The sequence below is a fragment of the Crassostrea angulata genome, chromosome 3 (assembly GCF_025612915.1).
Source record: "Crassostrea angulata isolate pt1a10 chromosome 3, ASM2561291v2, whole genome shotgun sequence".
NCBI classification, from domain to species: domain Eukaryota; kingdom Metazoa; phylum Mollusca; class Bivalvia; order Ostreida; family Ostreidae; genus Magallana; species Magallana angulata.
Genome location: NC_069113.1, coordinates 46,137,771 through 46,160,597, shown reverse-complemented (window position 1 = coordinate 46,160,597; position 22,827 = coordinate 46,137,771). Strand labels below are relative to the sequence as shown.

The 22,827-nt window shown below is 33.4% G+C and overlaps 2 protein-coding genes across 6 annotated transcripts; one reads left to right on the top strand and one right to left on the bottom strand.

Annotated features, from left to right (window-relative positions):
- Positions 1-662: 662 nt before the first annotated feature.
- LOC128177249 (SAYSvFN domain-containing protein 1-like) lies at positions 663-2,059 on the bottom strand. The gene is made up of 2 exons (XM_052843886.1): positions 1,901-2,059; positions 663-1,459 (listed from the first exon to the last, which is right to left on the bottom strand). The coding sequence occupies exons 1-2, from the start codon at positions 2,018-2,020 to the stop codon at positions 1,109-1,111; spliced, it is 471 nt and encodes a 156-aa protein (XP_052699846.1). The 5' UTR covers positions 2,021-2,059; the 3' UTR covers positions 663-1,108.
- A 2,452-nt stretch (positions 2,060-4,511) lies between these two features.
- LOC128177860 (uncharacterized) lies at positions 4,512-11,810 on the top strand. 5 transcript variants are annotated; one of them, XM_052844753.1, is made up of 2 exons: positions 4,512-4,669; positions 10,268-11,810. In XM_052844753.1, exon 2 carries the CDS (start codon positions 10,286-10,288, stop codon positions 11,582-11,584), a length of 1,299 nt encoding a protein of 432 aa, XP_052700713.1. In that variant the 5' UTR covers positions 4,512-4,669; positions 10,268-10,285; the 3' UTR covers positions 11,585-11,810. The 5 variants fall into 5 exon arrangements, with proteins under 5 accessions (XP_052700713.1, XP_052700717.1, XP_052700714.1 ...); XM_052844757.1 differs by lacking the exon at positions 4,512-4,669 and adding an exon at positions 7,030-7,798; XM_052844754.1 differs by lacking the exon at positions 4,512-4,669 and adding an exon at positions 7,031-7,805.
- The last annotated feature ends 11,017 nt before the right edge of the window (positions 11,811-22,827 follow it).

Genomic DNA, 22,827 nt, shown 5'->3' with positions numbered 1-22,827 from the left:
AAATTGGAGTTATTACAGGGTAATTATGGTGTAATGGTAAGGGGGGTATTACAGGGTAGTCATAGTAAAATGGGGGGGGGGGGGATACAGGGTATTCTTGGTATAACTTCAATTAACTTGGGTGGTTAATATTGGGTTGTCATGGTATAACTTCATGGTTAAACAGAGAAGCCATTATATGTATGGGGGTTATTTCAAGGAAGTCATGCGTGGTATAGCTTGAGATCTATTGATTTTCAGATCTTGAGAAGCAAAATGATATACTCCAGATATATCAGGGTGAACTCAGGGTAATGATGGGTTATTTATGGAATATAGAGAAAAGTTTGTTGCAACAGTGCTTTACAAATGTTTAGCTTTTTAATTTATACAAATATGCCATGTATAATGCTTCAAAAGAGTAATAGAATAGTATTATGATATCTCTTTTAGTTACTTTTGCATGTGAAAATACTTCTGGATAACTAGATTGGAGATCATTTTTAGGGAATGTATAACTTTGGCTGTATACATGAAAAGTAAAATTAAGCAAGAGACATTTTTATTATACAGGTTGCTGTTTATTTTCATCCATTAGTTTAACAGGTGTAAAATGTACAAACCCATCTTTATGCTAGTGAATATAAAGGCATTATAAACCTTAATGTCATAAAAAAAATCAATGATCTTTTTAATAATATTTTAATAATATACTTTGTAAAGATTTATATACATGTATAATAATCAATAAAAACAATTAAAAAGAATTCCAGATCTTTAGTTTATATTTTAATGCACAGCATCCACTTCTCCCACAATTTTAAAACTATATTGTATATCAGATTCCTATGTATGGTTTAACAGATCTTTACAGGTAATTTAAATGCAAATGTACATGTACGTGTAAAAATTAACCAGATCTTTAGGTTATATGAAATGTAAAGTAGCCTATTTTTCCACAAAACAATCTATATAAAGTTCATGCACGGATCCTGAAATTTTTTAAAGGAGGGTCCAAGGGATAGTTATGTCTTCTAGGGGGTCTGAGGCCTATTTTCGAGAATTTTATTATGTTAACTATGTTAATTAATAAACTTGAGTTTTCCTGGGGGTGAACTCCTGTCTAGAATCAGCTTCGAACCGAGTTGGCTCCATGTAGCAATTCTTTTTCAAACTGCTCGGATGTAAATGTTCCATCAATTCTCTCACAGTTAGGATTAAACACAGAATATGCACTCAGTCTATTCTTCTCCTTTCTACCTGTCCTTGTATTATAGTAAATAAAGAATATCATTGTGACCACAAAGAAAACTGCTCCAAACTGGTGCTCTATGCAAAAGAGCCATGCAAAAACCCACATCAGTATTGTAAGAGTCAACTGGGTCCAGTTCCAGGGTTCCTTGCAGGACACAGAGGAATTAGTCTGCATTTGCTCTGAAGCTTCATTTTCAAGTTTATTGGTAGCTCCAATTCCACTTTCCTTTGATATTACAAAAGATGTACAGAACATTAGAACATCATTTACTAACATGTGTAAAAACTAAAAAGGTTCAAAATATACAAACGCTGAATATTTATTGTTAGAAAATCCTATTGTTTGATTACATTGTAATATATGCTGGTATTTATCAAAGAAGTATATTAATACAAATAAATATGCGTAGTTCTTAATTTAAAGCCCCAGAACTACATAATTAGACATCTAATAAATACATAAGGTAAATTGCTATTGTCAGCTTGAACTGCTTCAAATTTCGAGATTTATAATGAAGGGATTATCTGACACACTAAGACCGTCAAGATTTATTATAAGTCATGTATGTATAATATTTCATATGCATTATTACATTATCTGATTATACATTCATAGTATTTACCACTGGACAGTTGAAAGAATGGCATTGCTGAGAACAATATTCACCTTAAAATGAGAGGAGTCGCTATCATTGGTTTTAAATGGGTTTAATCTGAACCAAGGATTATGAGGAGAAGCATCTTCCCTTGCTTTCTTGGCTCTGTATTCTGCAAGCTTCTTTTCCATATGTTTCCTGAATCAATCAAAAATGAAACTAGAAAATTATTTCACTATTATTAGTATACCGAACCCGATCTTTTACTAACAGGTGTGAAATGACTTATCTCATCGGTCGGTGAGCAATCTTATGCTCAGCTGTAAGGGAAAACAAGCACGTCATACATGTACATGTGTATGATTAACAATTATATTTTTGTACAAGAGAAAGGTATATTCTCTCCAGTAAAGGTACTGATATTTGTCCGCTGCTCAAGTTTTCCGTTGCAATTTACAACAATGCGATTACAATGTAATCGGAGTTTGATCTATATATACTTTGTGTTAGTCGTATGCTATTAATACACTATAGTATTTAAGTTTAAGTTTTATTACAGAAACAGTGCCTATGTTTCTAAGGTATAACTATTTTTGAGAATGCGTTACAAAAGTAATAGAAAAGCCAAAGGACTTAATCGTTAGTAACATTATTTTTAATTACTCAAAGATATGTTTCAAATGTCATGAAGCAAATGTTGGGATAATCTTTTTTTATTTTATATAAAATATATATTATTCTGAAAGGCAAGTTCCTTGTTCCCAATTTATCATTCAATTTTTTTGTACTTGTTTGAATTGATCTACATGTATAGTACATACATATGTAGTTTAAATAGCTTATAGCAAAACATAATATAATAATAAGTTTCGACACGACTATGTACTTGTCCACCAAATTTGCGATAATCCCAGTGCATTCACCCCCTCGGTGTTTGTCTCAAAAATTTTTTAATCAGAAATGTAAATTTTAGAGATACATGTATGGGCATTTGGACCAACCCACTATGAAAAGTACGTCTCACCAAATAAAGGTATCTGAATGATTGGTGATTGTGTGATAATTGTATGCAGTTGGAAAAGTCATTGAAGTTTCTTTCGTCTTAAATACCTCCTCCATCCAAAAATAATACAAAAACAAAAACAAAAACCCAAAAAAGCGAAAATGAATAACATTTTACAAATTTCTGTATTTTAATCCGTTATGCTAAATTGAATTGAATTGTTTTTCCCTTTTTGGGAAGGGGAGGTTTATGTTAAAGTTTGTAATCACCTGAACTTGGAAAAAATAATGAATCCGCGCATTTAGTTTTAGGGGTAAGTTAAATAATTGAATCCCAGGTAGTGATATTGTGAGAAGTAAATATTAGAGCTCAGTCATAAAATCTTTTGAATTGAACACTTCTCAGCTAACATTTGTACGAAAATACTTTTAATATTCTAATAAGTCAAACACCTGAAAAAGAGTTATCGATAATCCAGTAAAAGACATGAATTCAAAGCGTTTGATTATTTGCTTTCATTAATCAAACACTTTATGGAATGAAGTTGTCTTTCCTAACAAAATACTATAGTTAACATTTGCAGTGTTGTCTTTCTTTTTCCAGAGAGAGAGAGAGAGAGAGAGAGAGAGAGAGAGAGAGAGAGAGAGAGAGAGAGAGAGAAGAGGTACATTATACACTTGAATATTTTGTAAGGTTATGTTGATATCGCCCAAAGAATTAAAACATTAAGAGAAATGGATTGCCATGGCAATTAATATATAGTGTATCAATCACCTTGAGAGAACTCTGCATAAAGATACAGAAAAATATTCGAATTCTAGAGCTAAAATATGTTTATTTTTTTCCTTAACAAAAGTTTATTGCTGAAAAAATATATCTAAAGATTTAAGGTAGATCTGACGATTAATTGGTTGACCATCTATAGTTAGCTTCCTTAAATGCTCAAATTGGTTGATATCCAAAACCAAAAACCATTTTCGTAATCAACTGTTTTTGTTTGCCGCGTGTTTTTTTTATTCATTCGGTAATGTTTTAAACAGCGAAAATCATAACTTAAGAAATGGAAACCACTCGTGCTTTGTTGATTTGTTTGTGTGTTTGGTTTTTTTTGTTTTTTGTTTGGGTTTTTTTTTTGGGGGGGGGGGGTGGTTGTATTGTATTTCCGCACTCAGTTGTTATTCTTTTAGGTCTCACTTTAAATATCTCAAGCAAAAGTTTTTTGTAACCCTTGGCCAGAAAATTAAAAACATTTTATACTTTCAGATAAAAACCAGATGAATGAAATTGAAGATTAGATCATTTAACAAAACAGGATTCTTCGTTCAAAAATATTTAATGTGTTATACATATATATATATATATATATATATATATATATACATGTGTACAAACTCCGTCCGATAAGTGTCAATTTCTGAAATATTACCTCACATAAATTGCTATCCTATTCGACTTGGTTTCAATGCTTCAATTTAAAACATTTTAATACTTTACAACATGACTGAACATCCAATTTGACAGTCAATTTTAATAAATGCTAATCGCTCTCGGCTCGTAATACCTGGCATTTGCAAAATGTTGATCCCGGGTATTGGCAATATAAAATATCATAACAGGGGCCTCGTTTACGCTAAATGCTTGTTTGCTTTACGAGGGGGTTTATATTTCTGTGAACCAATCGCCGCGAAATACCGCGATCCGGGTTACCTTGAGTCAACAGAACACACACAACTTGTAGATGAAAGTCAGAGCTTGGCCATAAACAGAACACAGAAAGAAACAGATTTAGAATCTAACATGGCGACATCAAGCAGTGATTGTAGACAACAACCAAATGGTAGGATTTTTTTTATGTTCCATTTTTTTTTTCTGAAGTGTTTTAGACTCGCCTGAGGGTGCTGTAGAATAGCCACTAACGTATTGTTATTGTTTATTGTTTTTTTTTGTTTTTTTTAGAATAATGCATGAATTTCAAAAAAAATTGTTAGATGTTAAGCTAACTTTTGACTTGATAATTGTTGGTTTTTGTTTTATTTTTTAAAAGCTTTTAAAATAGTTTTTGCTGGATGGAAAAGGGGAACATTAATACTGTATTTTGTTAATGTTATTTTAGAAATTTATTACATAAACTTTCTCCAATGTATTCAAAACAACATTTTAAGAAATATTCCTATCAATATTTTACATACTCCTGTTTACATATTTACAAGCGAGAATTTACATATTCCTGTTAACCCCAAAAAGATGCACTTAAAGAATAAAATAAAAATGGAGTCAAGAAGGTTTTTTTAAACAACAAAAGGCGAAAACATTGTTGCGAATAATTTTTGTGTAAGGAATAATATTTTCAACACATGAATCTAAAATTATTCAATTTTTAAGACAGTTTAGCGGGAGGAGTGTCCAATATTTAAACAAAATATCAATGTGTGTTGTACACTGGCAACTGTCCAGAAGGGTCGATGGCTTCTTTGCCATTGATTTCATTATCTTTTGCCCCTAAACCCTTGCCTTCAGTCTTCCATATTTATATCACCCGAGTTTACACGCACTCTAACATGTAAGTGGTTGTTAGAAATTATAAAATAAATCTAGTGAGAAAATAATACGGGAAATGGATTATTGGTCAATTTAATTTTTTTTTTAAAGTTAAGATCACTCGCAAAAATATTTATTGTAAATGAAATCGGTTCTTAAATTTGTATGCACAAAGATTTTTAAAAACCAGGGGAATTTATGTATCTATATATACAAGATAACAAAGAATAGATCTATCTGTTTCACGGAGCTCTCTGTTTATGGAATGGCCATGATTAGGTCCACTGGAAATTTGCCCAAACAAGTGACCGTCCGTCCAAGGAAGGGTCAATTCAATTCACTTGACATCTCCCATGTTTGTTTAAAGACACATGATACCATTCATTGTCAATAAATTTCAGTCAATTTAATTTTCTCTTTACTGAAAGGGGATAATGGGTTCAGAAATGTGGACCAGATAGAGAGAAAGGTCAACTTTTAAAGAAATCCAAAACGAAAATCAATAAGTATCTTTCTCAAAAAGTTTAAATGCTAAAGATTTATCAAACAAGTGTTTTTTAAGGTGTTAGCTAAAGACACTTCATCAGTATCTGTCTTTCAATTCAAACTTATCCGGAAATGTTTTTATGAAAAATTAAATGTAGAAAATCTGAGGCATTCGTAGTTGAAGCCCCCTTGCAATAATATTGACGCCTAGCGTTTAAGTGAATATGTTCGCAAGCAATCGTTATATTAAAGTTAAATACTTCGCTAAATTAGCCTTGGTCAACATGGCACCATGGATGTTTAGATTGAAGAACCCGGACCAGTCCCAGTGGTGTAACTGACCGATTTCCCGGTAAATGTGCAAATATGTATTTTACACTCCAAGGAGCAATGGTAAATTTTAGACCAAGGAACTATGCGATATTCACCTAGTATTGACTTACAAATCAATTATATTGAGTTCTTATGAATCGCTTTTATTATGCCGTTGCATAATTCACAATACTGCTGGGCATTGAGAATTTGTATCGTTTTAGGGATTCGCATTCAATTCTGATAAAAGGGGCGTTTCTATATTACTGAAGTTGGAAAATACTAATAGAATTCTAAGAGTCAATACGCACATCAAAGAAAAATTGGTTCTTTTTAGAAATGAAATTCATATGGATACTTTGCTCTGAAGAGTAACAGAAAGATTTAAAACACATCGATTTTACTTTGAAGTTGTCAGATATAAATTTAGTGTGGATACAAGGTGTTTAAATGTCATGATGGGGTTGTATATTTTACGCAAATTATACTCGGTACATAATGAAAAAGCCTCGTAAACCCAGCTACTTTAAATTGTCTGGTTGAAATGATAAAAAAAATGTTGTATAAGCTTTTTCTTACCTTAGATCAACCATTTTACATATTCGCACCGCACACATAGAGCAAAGTTAAGGGGGAGAAAAAAGTGATTTTTATACTGTATAGTTCAATCTTATATGATGAAAGTTAGAAGCAATACAAATTTAAATGAACTGTGAAGGATATCTGCTTAATTGCACCTTACTGTAGTTGACCAAAAATAAATTTCGAGAAGCTCATTGGGGTTGTAAAATATATTTATTGCATACTTGGCATAAATTTCTTTAACATATATTGATTTTATTGTTGTATAACCATAAAATGGAAACATTTTAGGTTTCAAATATGAAAAATACTTCAATAATGATAAAACTACTGTAATGTTTGAATATTTTCAAACCAGTTAAGTAGTTTCGGCGAAACCTAAATTAGTGTTTTAACTTTAAACCGTAACGTTTATCATTAGTTTTGTTTTTAAAAATTCATAAGCGTGATAAATATGAGGATGTTATTTGACCGAAAAACGAGTTATTTTAATTTTTTAACAACAATTTTATCGAGTTTGCTCTATCAAATTTCTTTTTCTTTAGAGAATTCAGAATGTTATAACTATTCCCCATGTGTTGGACTCCCCGCGTAATATTTTGATAGACAATCGCTCCTCTCCGTTCCATAGTCCACATGAAAGGACCGCGTCTCTTATTGTTTCATGTTCTTGCACTCAAATAACTCAACTTCGCGGGTTTTGTTTTGGTCGCCCGATGAATTAATTGGAGATTAATTAATAAAGGCCATTGTTGAGATGTTTCAAATGATACTCGGTAAAAAGATCTCCCCTTCGGGCATTTAAGTCTAAAAATACTACCTCTGATGCTATCAGGATTTCAAACGCATATGTGCTCGCTTGACTTACACAAAAATACATAAAAATCAATCGATTCTCTGCCAAGTATGGTATTTGTTCAACAGCATACACTTCAGTTACTGTTTGGAAGTAGTGTTTGAAACGTTCGTCTAATCGTGTCTTTGCATGGTTTAGGGTACTTTTTGCATGGGAAATAACTCTGAACCCTACAGGATAATTATTCCATCGGTAAACGGTAAATCATCGTCTATTTTTCTCTCTCTTTCTACGTTTGCAGGTTGTTGGTGTTTTGCTATTTCTGTCTCTCATCAATTCTTAATTTCCGGATATTTCTTTCCTTATGTCAATGATATTGTTGATTCTAAGGGCGGGATGAAGAATCTGTGTCGTGTGATCTAGGATCCCACGCCCGAAGGTCTGTTTCACTTTCCCAGAATTTCATTGATATTCACCATCTAGGAATAAACGGATGTAAAAACTCTTTTAATAACGGTGGTTTATTGGTTGTTCGGAAACTTTTCTTTATTTCATGTAAGTCATTTTCAAATTATAAGCAGATCTTGTATTTATATTTAGTTTAGTAGGATAAGGTCAATTACATCCAAAATAGGCTCGAAGTTGCATTGAAATACAAGATTCTAATCATTCTGGTCACCAACCTTTGGTCTGTTTACCTTCTTCCTGCTAATTTGAAATCACTCCGTTTTACGTGGAAACACGGGAACGAGGCTCCACCTCTTTCAAATTGTTACAACGTTTTTATCTATTCATATTACATGTGCGATTTTTAATATCAATTTACAATTCTACTGACGTTGATTCTGTTTCAACAGAAAATCCATTATGCAAATATTGGGGTACCTGTTACTAAGCCCCCCTCGCTAGGAAACTTGGACAGGGTTTCTGAACAATAGAGCGCCCTTTGTGTCGGCTAGTTTACACAGCAATGAGCAGCTGGTGTTTGGAAAGAGATAAAACATTTATCAAAAATGAGTAGCTTGAAAAAGATAGCAAAACTAGCAAAGAAATTTAAGTGTTATTTTAACTCTCTCTCTCTCTCTCTCTCTCTCTCTCTCTCTCTCTCTCTCTCTCTCTCTCTCTCTCTCTCTCTCTCTTGAAGACTAGCTACATGGTATACATTAAAAAGTAGGAAGATATTATCTAAATTACCTTTGAATAAATATAATTAAAATTTATTCTGAATCTCTGACATAAGGTAGTTTACGTACATTCCCACAAAATTTTAAGGGTAATTGCGATTTCGTTACGTCAACGGCTGTTAATTTTGCTGCTAATAATATTATAAAACAAGAATTATTTCTAACCTATCGATCTGTGGCAATTTTTTGCTTTGTCATAGTGATTCTGTTGCAAATGTTTTTGTCTTGATTCTGCAGAATAATGCAGTGCTCGACCTAACAAGCTTGAAACAAGAGCCGCAAATAATCTAAACGAAGATGTAAATCTGCGAAGTTCGAAGCACTAAAAGAATGAGCCGGGACATTTGGTATTTTGAATTCATTCATACCACGGATTTTTCTTCAACGCAATGGGTTAAATATTTTTCCATTTTCAGTTACCTTTAAGAAATGTAATTTTCGGTTGGAACGATATTTCGTTGATTATCAGTTTTAACAACAAAACGAGCCGAGACAGTATCTAATTAAATTGCCCAAGGTACACATTTTTACTTCCTTATAAAAATTGGAAGAGATAAGCATTAAAAAACAACATTAATTGTCGTTCTGAAACTTAAGTAAGAAATATTCCCATCAAAGTATGCAAAAAAGCTTGATTTACTGTCATAATCGTATCGATCATTTTGCTAATGGCTAACAAATAAATTGTAAACAAAGCCAACGATTTAAAAAGCAGTGAATAATACGGCCCCTTGTCTTGATAAAGTTTGAAGTTCCAATAAGCTCGGTCGATCCGCGATCGATAATCGGCGATGGATTTACCACCCATGACAACACATTTCTTTCACAAAGCCTTGTTTATTCTTGATCTAATTTCGCATAAACGAAGAGGCCCGTACATTTGGTTAAAACTATAGGAAGATTACCTCTTTTCAAGTTGAACAGGATTTTCGTAATAATGATAACAAAAAACAGAAAATTGAGTATTCAATAACAATGTGCACTTGGACTAAAGTTTTTGCCAGGTATGTCTAATTCTTCTATAGTTGTCGTTGTTGTTAAAAGGCGAAGAACGTTTTACTTACTTAAAAGACCACAAGAGGAGAATGTATTTATTAAATATCAGTGTGATAACTTGCTCTAAGCTGTAAACTGACGAAAAGAAAATAATTAGGGACGAGAATTATCCGCATTTGAAAACCTTTGAATGGGTTAAAATAGCAAGTATAATTCCGAAAAGAAAATCCAACAAAGGGATTTTAACTTTTTATTCTGCGTACTAATGTATCCAAATCTTTGGCAAAAGACAATACCATATAACGCAGGGTGTATGGAATTTAAATCACTTAAAGATCCGTGACTTAATTACTTTGTTTGAATGAGTTCTTTCTTTTCTAATGAACACATGCGGTAGCAGCGGTAAATTAAGTAGCAATGTTATTTTGGAAAAGCGAAATGGGTCGAGGGAAAGACGTTTTCATTGTCTCTTCTTCATTGTTTTGTCCACAATATACTAGCATAGAATGACGTAATTTTAAAAAAGCTCTCTTTCTTCCAGAGCAAAGTCATGTGAAAAATGGCAGATTCAACTCACACGTTATTGAGCGGAAGTGAAGACAACGATTCCATAGAACCTCCAAAACAGAAGAATTCTAAAGTCGACGAATTTTTGTCTCGAATCAACGATACGTATTGCCAGTCTAAAGCTGACCAGATTCTGAGACTTTTGAAAGACCAGGAGGACCTTAATTTGAGGTTTCACGATTGTGATTTACACAGTGAGGACTCAGACGATTCAGATTGTTCGAGTGACAACTCTGTGAAAGAAACCGAACAAAGATTAGTTGCCCGACTTGCCCTCCATAAACAGAGAGGTGCAAGATCGAAAACTTCTATGGGATTTTATAACGATACGGAACGAACAGAAAAATATACCTATAGTTCTGACGAAGAGGATATCGAAATGGAGGAAAGACCGAACACAAGAATTAACCGTCCAAAATCGAGTTATGTCCGACGACATACGGATATTCAGGGAGATTCTACTGACGAAAATAACGAAGTCGATACTAGTGTCCAAAGACGTTGTCGATCAACGCGGCCACAATCTCGACTCGGAAATCGAGGGGACATTCATCGAAGTAATGTTCTCCAAGAGACCCCCTACAACATTCAGGCCCCACCCACATCTCCACGGGCAGACCTAATAGACGAGACTAACTATGAAAAATATGCTCACACGAGAACATCGGGCGTACAGAGACCCCGATCTAGAATCAAGGGATTCTGTGATGCTTCCCATACTAATGAAGTGATACCTCATACATTACAAAGACAGAAAACTGTACATGATATATCAACTTCTCAAACCTACTCAAGTGACGAAGGAAGAGATGAGTTCTCCACTACGTCGGGATCAACTCGTCTTCGTCATCGTCAGCAGCAATTTCGACACGCAAAGCCCAGACGACCAACCTCTGAAAATGTGTTTCTAGTCCGCCAAAGAACTGAGGCTCGCATGCTTCAGTCTCAAAACAAAACCGCGCGACCTACGTCCGAAAAACCTCTAATTCCAAACAAGACCTCAAAGAAAGTTATATCGATAGACACAAACCCCCTTCAAGCCGCTCAAAATGGCGGATTCCAACCAGCCCCGTCATCCCTGCAGTCTTCTCAATCAAATCCTTATCCCTATGGGGTCTCCCACACTAGACCTGTATCAAGGCGAAATCATGGGAGACAAGAAGTGCCGATGGGTAACGGTGTGCGCAGTACCGGGAGACCTATTGGTCTTATGAAATTACCTCCCCTTGACCCTGCGGTGGCAAAACGCGCTGAAAGGATTGTTTTAGCTGCAAGGGAAACTTGTGCCTAGTGAGTTTGAATTTTCAACCTCAAGACAACATGAATGTGCATTTTAAGTTTATGACAGTTGAAATTATTGTAGCATTTGGGTATTTTATGATTACTCTGCTGCAATTTGTTTTTATTTTCCCCCGTATTTGGTGGGAGTTTTGTCTATATAAGTGTTAACAATTATAACGGTATTAGCCGTCCTTTGTTTCGCATACCCAAGATGATTAAATTAACCAAATATTTGATCCTCGTTTGTTTGTTTATTTATTTATCTCACGATAAATGTCTCTATAAAAGTCTAATTTCATTGAAAGAATTAAAATGGATTTTCCATTTCTCCAATTAAGATATATTTATATTTATCTCGGATTTAAGATTTATACTACAGTGTAGCCATTGTGAAAGCTGACTCTGTGTTTAAATCCATTCAAATCCAGAGAATCACAGGCCAAAAAATGTCGGAGGCAACCATGGCTACTATCTTCTATACGGAAACACGGCCACTGATCTACTTTCACTGACCATTGTAAAATCTCGAAACTGAAAATTTATTTCAATTTTATTGCAAAGCTAATATCGTGTACTGTACAGAGGATCAAGGGTATGACTATCGCCTTTCCTGATTTATATTAAGATGGATACTAGTACATTCTTGTTGAAATTATCTGATCAAGTTTTGCCGACTAATACATGTAAATGTACGGTAGATGTGCGGTAGATAATAGGAAGTCAATTCTACAGATACAAGTAGGGTTACAAATTTTTTTTCAAAAATTGATATTTATATCCTTACAAAAGCAAAGTTTAAAAAATGATGGTGATGATTATGATAGCAAAGGTCATCGATCAAATTCAAAGCAGAAAATAAACAATAGTAAAATTACATTTGCATTTTCATCAACTCTTTTATCGTATGTTAATATTATTTGTTATGCTTCAGATCTGATCATGATAAATGCAAAAATGATAACAAAGATAAATTATAAATTTCAAAATGTAAAAAAAAAAGAATAAATTATAGGAGAAAAATGACACCCCTTTCCACAAAACATCAAAGGCTAGGGCATTGATGCCTTCACAAAGTCTCTCCTGCTTTATAATGTTTTACCGTGCTTTCAATTTATCTATATTTGTTGCACAAATAACATTTTCTGAGATAATTCCTTATCTTTGTCACCAATTTTGCTAAATTGAAGGAAATGTCGCTGAAAAACAGCAGTAATATTCCTCTTTTTATAGGCGCGAAAGATTTTATTCATCCTGATCTGATGGAAATTAAAAAAAACTTGGCAACTGACAGCTTGTCCACAGGGCAAGTAACGAATCGTACCAACCAGAAAGCGGGGATTTTTGAATCCATAATGACATTCAACATACAGATGCATTAACCCAGTAATTTTATTGACAATTGGATCTCGTGAACTTTGGCTGTGTCGCCGTGTTTTGAAATGACAAAGGATTTTTGTAAACCTTATTTTGTTTTGAGCTTACCATCAATGACCATTTTGTTTAAGATTAAAGCAATATGGGCTGTATTTTTTTTAGAATTTTATTTTGATGCAGTATGATAAGTCTGCATATAACTTAAACTTTTATGATAAATTAGATTTGAAAAAAATCATTACTTTTAGTCAAAGGAATTATTTCTCTTCTAAGGAATATAAACCAAATCAATTTTTATACAGGACGACAATAATTCAATTTTGCTCCAAATAAGGCTTCTTAACGACCTTTTCCACAAAATTATAGCTAACAGAAATTTAAAAACCATGATATTTTTGTCATTTTAGTAGAAAAGAACATTTTAGTAAAAAATAAATTCAATATGAAAAATGCAGCTCATATTGCTTTAAATCAAATTTTTCAAAAAAAATTGTAATTTAATATCTTTCACAATTAAATAATGTAATAACAATAATTCTAAATTCACAATCTAGTATTGAATTCGTTTCTGGAGTTTTTTTTTTACTATACACAAACTTCTTAATTTAGCTTTCTATCGTATTTTCCTATGCGGTTCAGTTTATTTTAATAAATTCTGTTTTCAACAAGATCGCAGTGTATATATATTTGTACCAACATTCTTTGCTGTTTAACTCGAATCATCGTTTCTATTTCTGTGCTTTAAAGGTCCGTTTTGAATATCAAATTATTCATAAAAGTCTCAGAAACACTTATTAAATGTGAAGTTCGTTCCTTTGCTATTATTTTATGCTTCGTAAACATGATAATAACGTGTTATCTAAAGTTATCACAAAGAGTGTGAATTGTTCTGCATGCCGAAAAGAAAAGACTGATGACACCTGAGTGTTTATGACAACGCCCTGCTTTACGACACATGATCATGCGTGTGCATTTCTCATCAATATGATCATCAGCAGACGAGTTGAGCTGCGGTTTCCAAGGCGACACCAAAATATTGTCAGGATCTATTTCAGACTTAATTGAAGCTTCAATCAGGTGATCGCTGCATTGTCAGGGACATCTGCTGCAAAACAAAAATAATATGCTAACTAGCGCGTCAAAAAAATTTCAGGAAGTTGTCTAGAAACTAGTCATTTCCATATGTTTATTTTTAATCCAGTCCCTTCCTTATTTAAACACTGTATTTTCATAAATAATAGACTATTGGGTTGAATGGTATTGATGAAACAAATAAAACTTCTAAAATAATAAAATCGACTTAACAGCGATATTTTTATAAACCGATTTGTTGGAATATGCAATGGAGCGTTAGAAATTATTATTTACAAATTACATTGTATGTTCATTGGAGGGACATACATATACATTTATTGAATATCATTTGCGTTTATATATATATGTACATGTAGTTATGCTTTAAAACTTTATGGAGAGTAGTAGTCAGCTTAATATCTCGAATCAGACATATGAAAACAATTTTTATTTGTCCCACTCATTTTGAGATGTCAAATTTGACTGCATCCGAAATGTTAGAATTAGACAAATTGACTTCAACTTTAATTGATTTCTGAGGTTACAATACGTTATCTACCTCCAAATCATTGAATTCATCTGTTTAATCTTGTGTGGATAGTCCTGTTTTGATTTTAATTAAAGTCGTATTTTGTTATACAATTCGGGAAATTTAGATTTATTGAAGATACGAATACTGTGTTCACCGATGCTAAAGAACGGTGATGTTTGTTAACTTAATGTAATAGGGACGAGCGAGTAGACTTTAAAATCTAAAAACATTCGGAGGACATTTAAAAAACAATAATCTAATGAAACTGTAGACGAATCTCAAACAAAACTGCAAACTCATGCTAGCCATATATCTTCGGGCTTCAATTGTTCAAGGCAAAACCCAGAGCTATTATCACTGGACAGAATTCAAGACGGTACAAAAATTAAATACAAATCTGTGTTCATGCAAATTGGAAAAGCAGCTCTTCGTTCCAAATGGGATCCTCACATGCCTAGACCTTAATTCTTCTCTGTTGTTTAGAGATTCCTGTAATCAATACGCAAGTATTTCGTGGTAAAATTAAAATGGATATTAGGGTGTCAGGTTATCGCCGTTTTTGGCACATTGTGTAAGTTTTGCCAATATGAGAGAGAGAGAGAGAGAGAGAGAGAGAGAGAGAGAGAGAGATTTGAAATATTCACGGGAACAGGTGCCCTGTTTCTTAGGTTCCATCGTGTCCACCTACATTTAGTGTAGGAACCCGACATTTCAATGGTTATTAATTACTCTCAGGTATACAAAAACAGGTGTTCCATAGAATCTGGAATTTAAATTCCTTTGTTTTCGGTAATGTGTATTTTAAGTTTAGGTTCAAAACGTACATTATTTCCTCAGAAAATTCAATATCAATAATAGAAACCTTTCCATTGATTTAATCAATCATGTTGTTAAAAAAAAGACATTATCTTGATCTGAAAATTTTGATTTGATTTATCTTAATGAATATAAATACTCTTATGTACGTTACATTTTTGCTTCAAAATTATACCCGTCATTTATAGTTATTCAACGAAGTTTAGCTTTTCTTCAAGAGGTATCAAATTGTATATGTAGTGAAAAAATCTATCGGCTTAACAAAAAAACCCTTGCAATAAAAAACAAAGTAATTTTAACGAAAGCTATTCTTAAACTCAGAAGTTCGCTTCAAAGACAATTTTATAGCAACATAAGGCATGGAACTTCAGAACAAGGTTGGAAAAAGTCAATGGATTATCGAAGGGGAACTTTGAATTACCATCATATCTAAAACAAACACCCTTGACGCAACTTTTCCACAAATATCGGATTTTTGTGACGTAGATTGTAACCTTTAACCTTTGACGTATCTAGAAGCACTTCTTTTACCTGTCATTGTTGTAATTAACGAATGAAACACAGTAACACGGATCTATGGTGTTCTATTTCATTGGGTAGTTTCGGTACTGAGATGAAAATAGCAAAAAAGGTTTGAAAAACCAACCATGCCTTCTGAGATTTCAAAAACTTTCTAAACATTGTTGCGTAGGTGAATTTCTATATCAATGTTCGACATTATTTCACGATTTAACGTTTCTGTTTTTTATGAAACAAAAAAATCCGTTTTGTAATAAAAAGAAAAATGATTTCTTAAATTTGTGTCGTGGATTACGGTATACATTGTGTTTCTTCTGGTTATGAATTCTAAATTCCGTTCGTAGAATTGAACACTCAACATGGTCGTAAATCAAGACCATCCAAACTCTTGGTTTCCTCTTTCATTTTTTTCTAAAAGCCATGATCATGAATCAATGCCTGAAATTACTTTATCTTAGCTACAAAAATTTTATTCGTTTGAAATTCCACTGTTATGAATTCAGGTTTCAGGTAAATTCAATAGGTTTAAGCAACCAATGAAAATAATTGATACATAATATTCCTGTTCCTTCTCATTTAAAGCTTGTTTACGCTAATATCTATTAACACAGACCTTAAATGGATTTTGTCAATGATAGATATTGAAAATATCAAATGAAAACCATTTTTTTTCTTCTTAGAAAGCGTCAATTCCGGATGTTTAAGCCTTCTTGGTCCTATTATTATTCTTCCAGTGCATTGTTAATGTGCATTCATTCTTTAGAGGAAAATGACACTAGTTTGACAACATTACGTATATAAAAAGAATGTTTACTATAGGATATTTTGGCAACACGTTGTCAAACGCCATGAAAAGGTTGGAACTGCTTTCTTTTCTCTAAATTTACTTCCCGGTAATCTGTTTTAATACCCATTGCTGTTGAATTGTTTGTTACCATGGTGAGTTTTCTGAATAATCGTGAATTTATAATTCTGACACCTATACCCCGTGGACCTTTCTATACATTGAAGATTCCAAAGCTGTAAAGACAAACTGAGACATTTCAAAAATATGTGAAAGTAAACTGTGTATTTTGTTTACTTTCAATAATCTAACAGCGCGTTTCACATCAATCAAAAATTATTTCAGCTGTAGTAGGTCCAAGATTTGAATGGCATATTCACGTGCGATTTTGATATGTTATCAGCCCCTGACAAATCGCTTCTCGTCAGTCTCCGCATGTTAAAGCTGTGTATGGGTTTATGGGATTAATCCCACAACCCCGCGCCTTGGTCTTCTACCTACCCCCTCCCCAATATAATATCATAAACGGTAGAGATACACGGCCTTGTGATATATATGTATAACTCTGTCTTTCTATCTCGCAAATCTCCCATTATTTTCCCATCATTTAAAAACCCTTTTAAAACGGCAGCGTCGATGATCGTAAAAATGATATATTGGAATAAATGGACAAAGCCAATGCGCGAGACTTCACACGAAGAACTATGACGACAAAGGAATTGTAGATAGTTTTATTAGGGGTAGTGAGAGGAGGGGAAAGAGAGAAAACGAACAGCTGTCATCCTTTACAAACACAAAGGGTGACACTTGCCAGTGTTAAAAAGTACAACTTCGATACATGGGCCTGTCTCCTTCCTATCTAATACTTAAAGTAAAAAGAATTTTCAGGTCCAGAATTCGTGATTTTTTGAGCTGTGCAACAAATCTGCCTTTTCATTGGAGAGTTTTTGATGTAATCGCTATCCAAATAGAACAAAAAGGCCACGGTTGTTTCAAGTCGCTTTAACGCTAAATCTCTTGCTCTTTGAGTGTAATAAATTTGCATGCCGATGAAAAAGTATGCAAACATACATGTTTATTCAATGTTTTCGGTTATAAAAAACAATATCACAACGACACGAACTCTCAACCATTATACTTCAGTGGAAGTCAGAAAACATGATCACACTTAGTTAAAGTGGTCGATCGAGATATGTTGTTCATATCATTGATAAAAGTACAATGTAAGCATTCACACAGTTAAAAAAAAGAATCCTATTCTTTATGTATTGTGCTGGTGCCGTTAAAGGTTTTTAATATCCTAAAATTGTAGAATTTTAATAAAGAAAACACATACATTTAATTGAATTAAAAAAAGAGATCCTCATTTTGATTTGATTTGGTGTGCATCATACAATGGCTCTCGGTTCCTGTTTTTCTCTGTGCGTCACAATAATTGTGGGTAACTTCGGTGCATTTCTTGTTTGTCGTAAAATAAAAGGACACAGTAATCTAAAGTACTCTGCATTACTGTTAATTCTCTCTCCCTGAAAAAAAATAACAAATCTATTTTTTCCCTATATTGGATGCATAAAATTACTTCTTTTTCCACTTATATCACCCATTAGTGTCCAAATGTAGAAACAAGTGGCTGTTAAGTTTACCTCCCACTGCAATAATTGACAAACTCACACGCCATCACAGGTTACCGACCTGTTAATGACAGACCAATATCAGTAGCACAAGATGGAGCAGCCCAGCTTTATTTTTATATCGAGAAGAACATTCCCTAATCACGCCTTGGACATTCTGCAGACTGCACTTTTGTCATGAGATCAGACGCTAGGAGCCGTGAGAAATAGCGGGAAAACAACCCAACCGGCAGACGACAATTTCCTTCTCATTTTCCTTGATTTGTTTACTATTACGTTCCTTAGTAAGACATCAATTTTCTGTTATTTTAAATAATAGAGCATTTAAGTAAAAAAAATGATATACCAGTATTTCTAGAATAACTTTATGGTTATCAATGTATGCTCTATATAACATCTTGTGTATTCTGCTTAGTAGTATTATAAAATTCTACCCTCCAGTCCACTCTAGTCAACATTTGACAGTCAAGTGAATTTGGAGAATAAGGATTACATGGACACGTCTCCATATGGCTGTACAAAAACAAATAATCATTCACTCGTCTGTATAAATATTAGATTAATGTTAAATTAGTACATGTAAACATAAATATCAAATTCGTGGCAAACATATATATGCCCCAAATAAAGCACGGCAAGTCGTTGGAGACTCATTTGGCGTCGGTGTTTAATAATATCACGTTATTGAATGTCCAATGATTTCACAGGTATGCTAAATCAGGGTATCGGGTATTTAGAAAAAGTCCATTACGTTTTACTTCAGACCTTGAGATTATAATTTTATATACTGACGGGAACTGCAAAATATCATTAACGTTAAAAGCACAGTAGTCAGTCTAGAATAATTTCAAGGGGTAAATACAATCAAAATCATCTTTTTTCTATATTTTTTTTTGTTCGGAGCGCCACTAAGTCTGTAGAAAATAGGGGGGTCATTACGGAGATCAAAGTAGATTCGGACGTCCTTACACACGCGATGAGCGTGGCTCTTCTGTAATGGGGACTGCATTAATCCCTGTAAGAAAATTAAACACGACAAATGACCATGAATCAGTTAGATTGGTGGGTATTTGTCATTCTTCTATGTAAGGAGGTATAATGGCCGCGAAGAATCCGTGATGAAGAGCGTCACCTGCTTTTAGCATTGCCGTAGTACCGTGCAGGATCAAGATGTGGACTCTTGAATTGCTTTCAGAAGGTCACCTATAGGTCAAGGTTAAGACTAAGTGCTAAGACACGTGTTAGTAAAATGCTCTACATGCATTATTTTTTTTTTTCAAAAAGTAGTCCATAGGATTATATGTGAAAGTGTAGTAACTGTTATTTGCAACGTCATTTAAAAGTTATGATTGGTAAAACTTCTTCTTTGTCTGGCGATAGAATTCAGAAGTTCTTTTCTGAAAAATCACAACAATTTAGCCTCGCTAAATGTTTGCCCCGTCTAACTGTGAGAGAATAGTCTCTAAGAGACAAAAACAGCAAAATCAATCACTTCTCACTATACTAGTTCCGATAATTAAAAGTTTGAAGCCGCTGGGCTTGAGAATTTTCTTTACCATTGTTTATTTATTTACTATCAAAAAATACTTCTCGCATGATGTTACGGATCTAGAACAGTGCATAATGCACAAAAGCTTTTTACTGTCACATCGCCTTTGGTTTCTCTTGCTTTTTGTTGCCAAGCAAGACGAAATCATTGGCTATAATAATATTGCAATAAAAGTTATCAAAATTTTGCACTGTTACCATCACATATGCTTCATGTTCGACATATTGCTTACCGTACTTCATACAACACGTATACGTTGGGTGTGATCGTTGATGAATAAAATATGTTTGTATTCAATGTCTGATCGAAGTCAAAGTCGACACTACAGAACACCGTACGTGTCTGTAAAACGATAACTCGGTAAGGCATGAAACTATGAAATTGTGAAAATTCAAGAAATAACAAAAACACAGACATCGTCTGTGGACTGGTCTCTCTCAGTAAGAACACTAGACAATGTTATTCCAAAAGAAATTGGCTACTGGTGCTCAGACACGGATTTTATAAAACCCCATCAAAAGGAACGGCCAAGAGAAAACGCCTTGTTGACATTTCATCCTTATCCTGGCACGTAAAGATAAAAATAGAAACTTAATTTTTCCAAACCCATCAGAACTTCTCGCCCTTGTGGCATTGCAATAAGCCACTTGCCTGCTCTCCTGTCAAAATGGAGACGTGGAGAGGCTTTGGCTCAATCCCAATCTGATTGGGAACAAATCCATCGGAGACCGTCGCTTCCATCAGCCGCACCTTAAGATGACAAATGGGGATCACGATCACTTTCCCACATCAATCGCATGAATCGCTCTGACCCTGGGTTGGTATAGAGTTAACAGGTACATTATTATTGGATGCCAAATATTAGTACTTTACTACAATCGTTCCGTAAATGTCTTTACTTTTAGATTTTTTTTAATTTTGGACAGCAAAATACCAGGTAAATTAATAAAAACTGATTGTCTCAACACGTTGGACAATTTACGAAAGAATCCTTTTTAATGCAATTCTTCAACAATTCTTTTTTTTAATACATCTTGAAACGATAGAAAAAGATTACTATATTTCCTTAAAAGAATTTTTCATTTAAGGTGGTATGGGACGCCTGTGTATCTTAATGTGGAAAATATTCAATAAAATTATATATATATATATATATATATATATATATATATATATATATATATATATATATATATATATATATATATATATATATATATATATTAAAAATCAAAATACTTTCACCGTTTTATAATTTTCTAATTTCGCGAGATTTGACCAAAAATATGTTTTAAAAATATGTGTAAAGGTAAAATTAATAAAAGCCTCAGCGGGATTCGAACTCATGGCATACAGATTCATACTGAACACTCTAACCCATTGCGCTACACTGTCAGGAAATAATTTATGGATAGAAAAGATTCATAAAATTATACAAGATTTCATTATTTATTTCGATCGGATATACGTCACGATATGGAGGTGTCTCATACCACCTTAATAATGAAACCCACGACAACGGTCATCTATGACATTGGGTAAAACTCTGGTCCATTTTTACTTTAGTTTCTAGTGTTCAGCTTTTTCACGATGTACATGTTTCTAGGTATTAGTATACTGCATTTAGGTAATTTTCAAAAATATTCCTAAAAAATGAAAATGTTTTTAATAATATTTAAACCACAGCAAAGAAAACAATTTTTTATATAATTGACATCCAAAATACCTCGTGTGTATATTACCATTGTCAAACTGTTTGTTTGGGATTTCTATCAAAGCAAATACTACAGCGGAACAAACAAATAGTTCCCAGGCATTCAGTCATTGTGCATTAAATTTCACGATATGCCTGAAATGTTTCAAGGTCGTCGTTTTTGATTTTCATACCTTTAAACAAAGTTACACCTGGCGACCAGACCTCCCAGAGAATTGCAATTTGATCACGTGGTTTTTCTTCTGCATCTGCAGCGTCATCACAACACTGCAATGCTTATTGCTTTCATTATGCAAATGTCTTTGTATCGCAGTTTCTATGAAAAATTAACTCCAGAATATTCTTTTCATCTTATCTTTATAATAGCACGTATAAATCATAAAATGGATATTTAATAATTAATCAACAATTGCGTTGAAAATCTTAATGCGTGTCTATCTCACGCAGTTTATGAGTTCTTATTTAACTTTAGAAAGAACACATATTCAAATGAACGTAAAACTTTTCCCGAGTGAGAATATCTGCTTTCCCATAACAATAAAAGTAGATTACACATAATTTATTCTGGTTTATTACGCTTTCTTTGTTAAAAATTTCATTAAATGTGATAAATTTCGTGTTTATTGACATTCTAATACCATTTCTAGTCATTTTGTAAAACTCTTGACTAACCCAGCTACCAACTGGTCCAGATAGGTCTATAGTGTAATCGACGAATAAATAAACACGGGCTCAGCAATGCTCTTTGTCTTACAACAGTAAATAGCACAAAGATTAATTACTGTGACTCACCCGTGTAGTGGAGCGATATCATAATCGTTCTTGTCACAAAAATTTAAATGTAAGAAATCATCGCATACATGTTGACACTAAAATTAGTGCCAAATTCAACATGCAAGGCCACTATATTATTAACTGCAGGTACAAATTTTTGTAAAGAATGTGCACCGGTAATAGTAATAATTGCTATCATGTGCACATGTCTTAGGAAAGCAATCAATCATAGCCCACGTCAGCCGTCATTCAAAATACTTCGGATAAATCGATTTGAAAGTAACACAGATCTTCCTGGATTATTTCTGTAAAGGTTTTGCGATGACGTCAGGATTCAAACATTTCAAGATAATTAATCTCAGCTTTTGCCGCGAAATAATCTTTTCGACCGATTCCCTTTTCATTAAAGCTTTGAACAATTCTAAACGGCATGATACACGATAAATTTTGTTAACAAATGTCCAAATTAACCAGGATATCCCATTA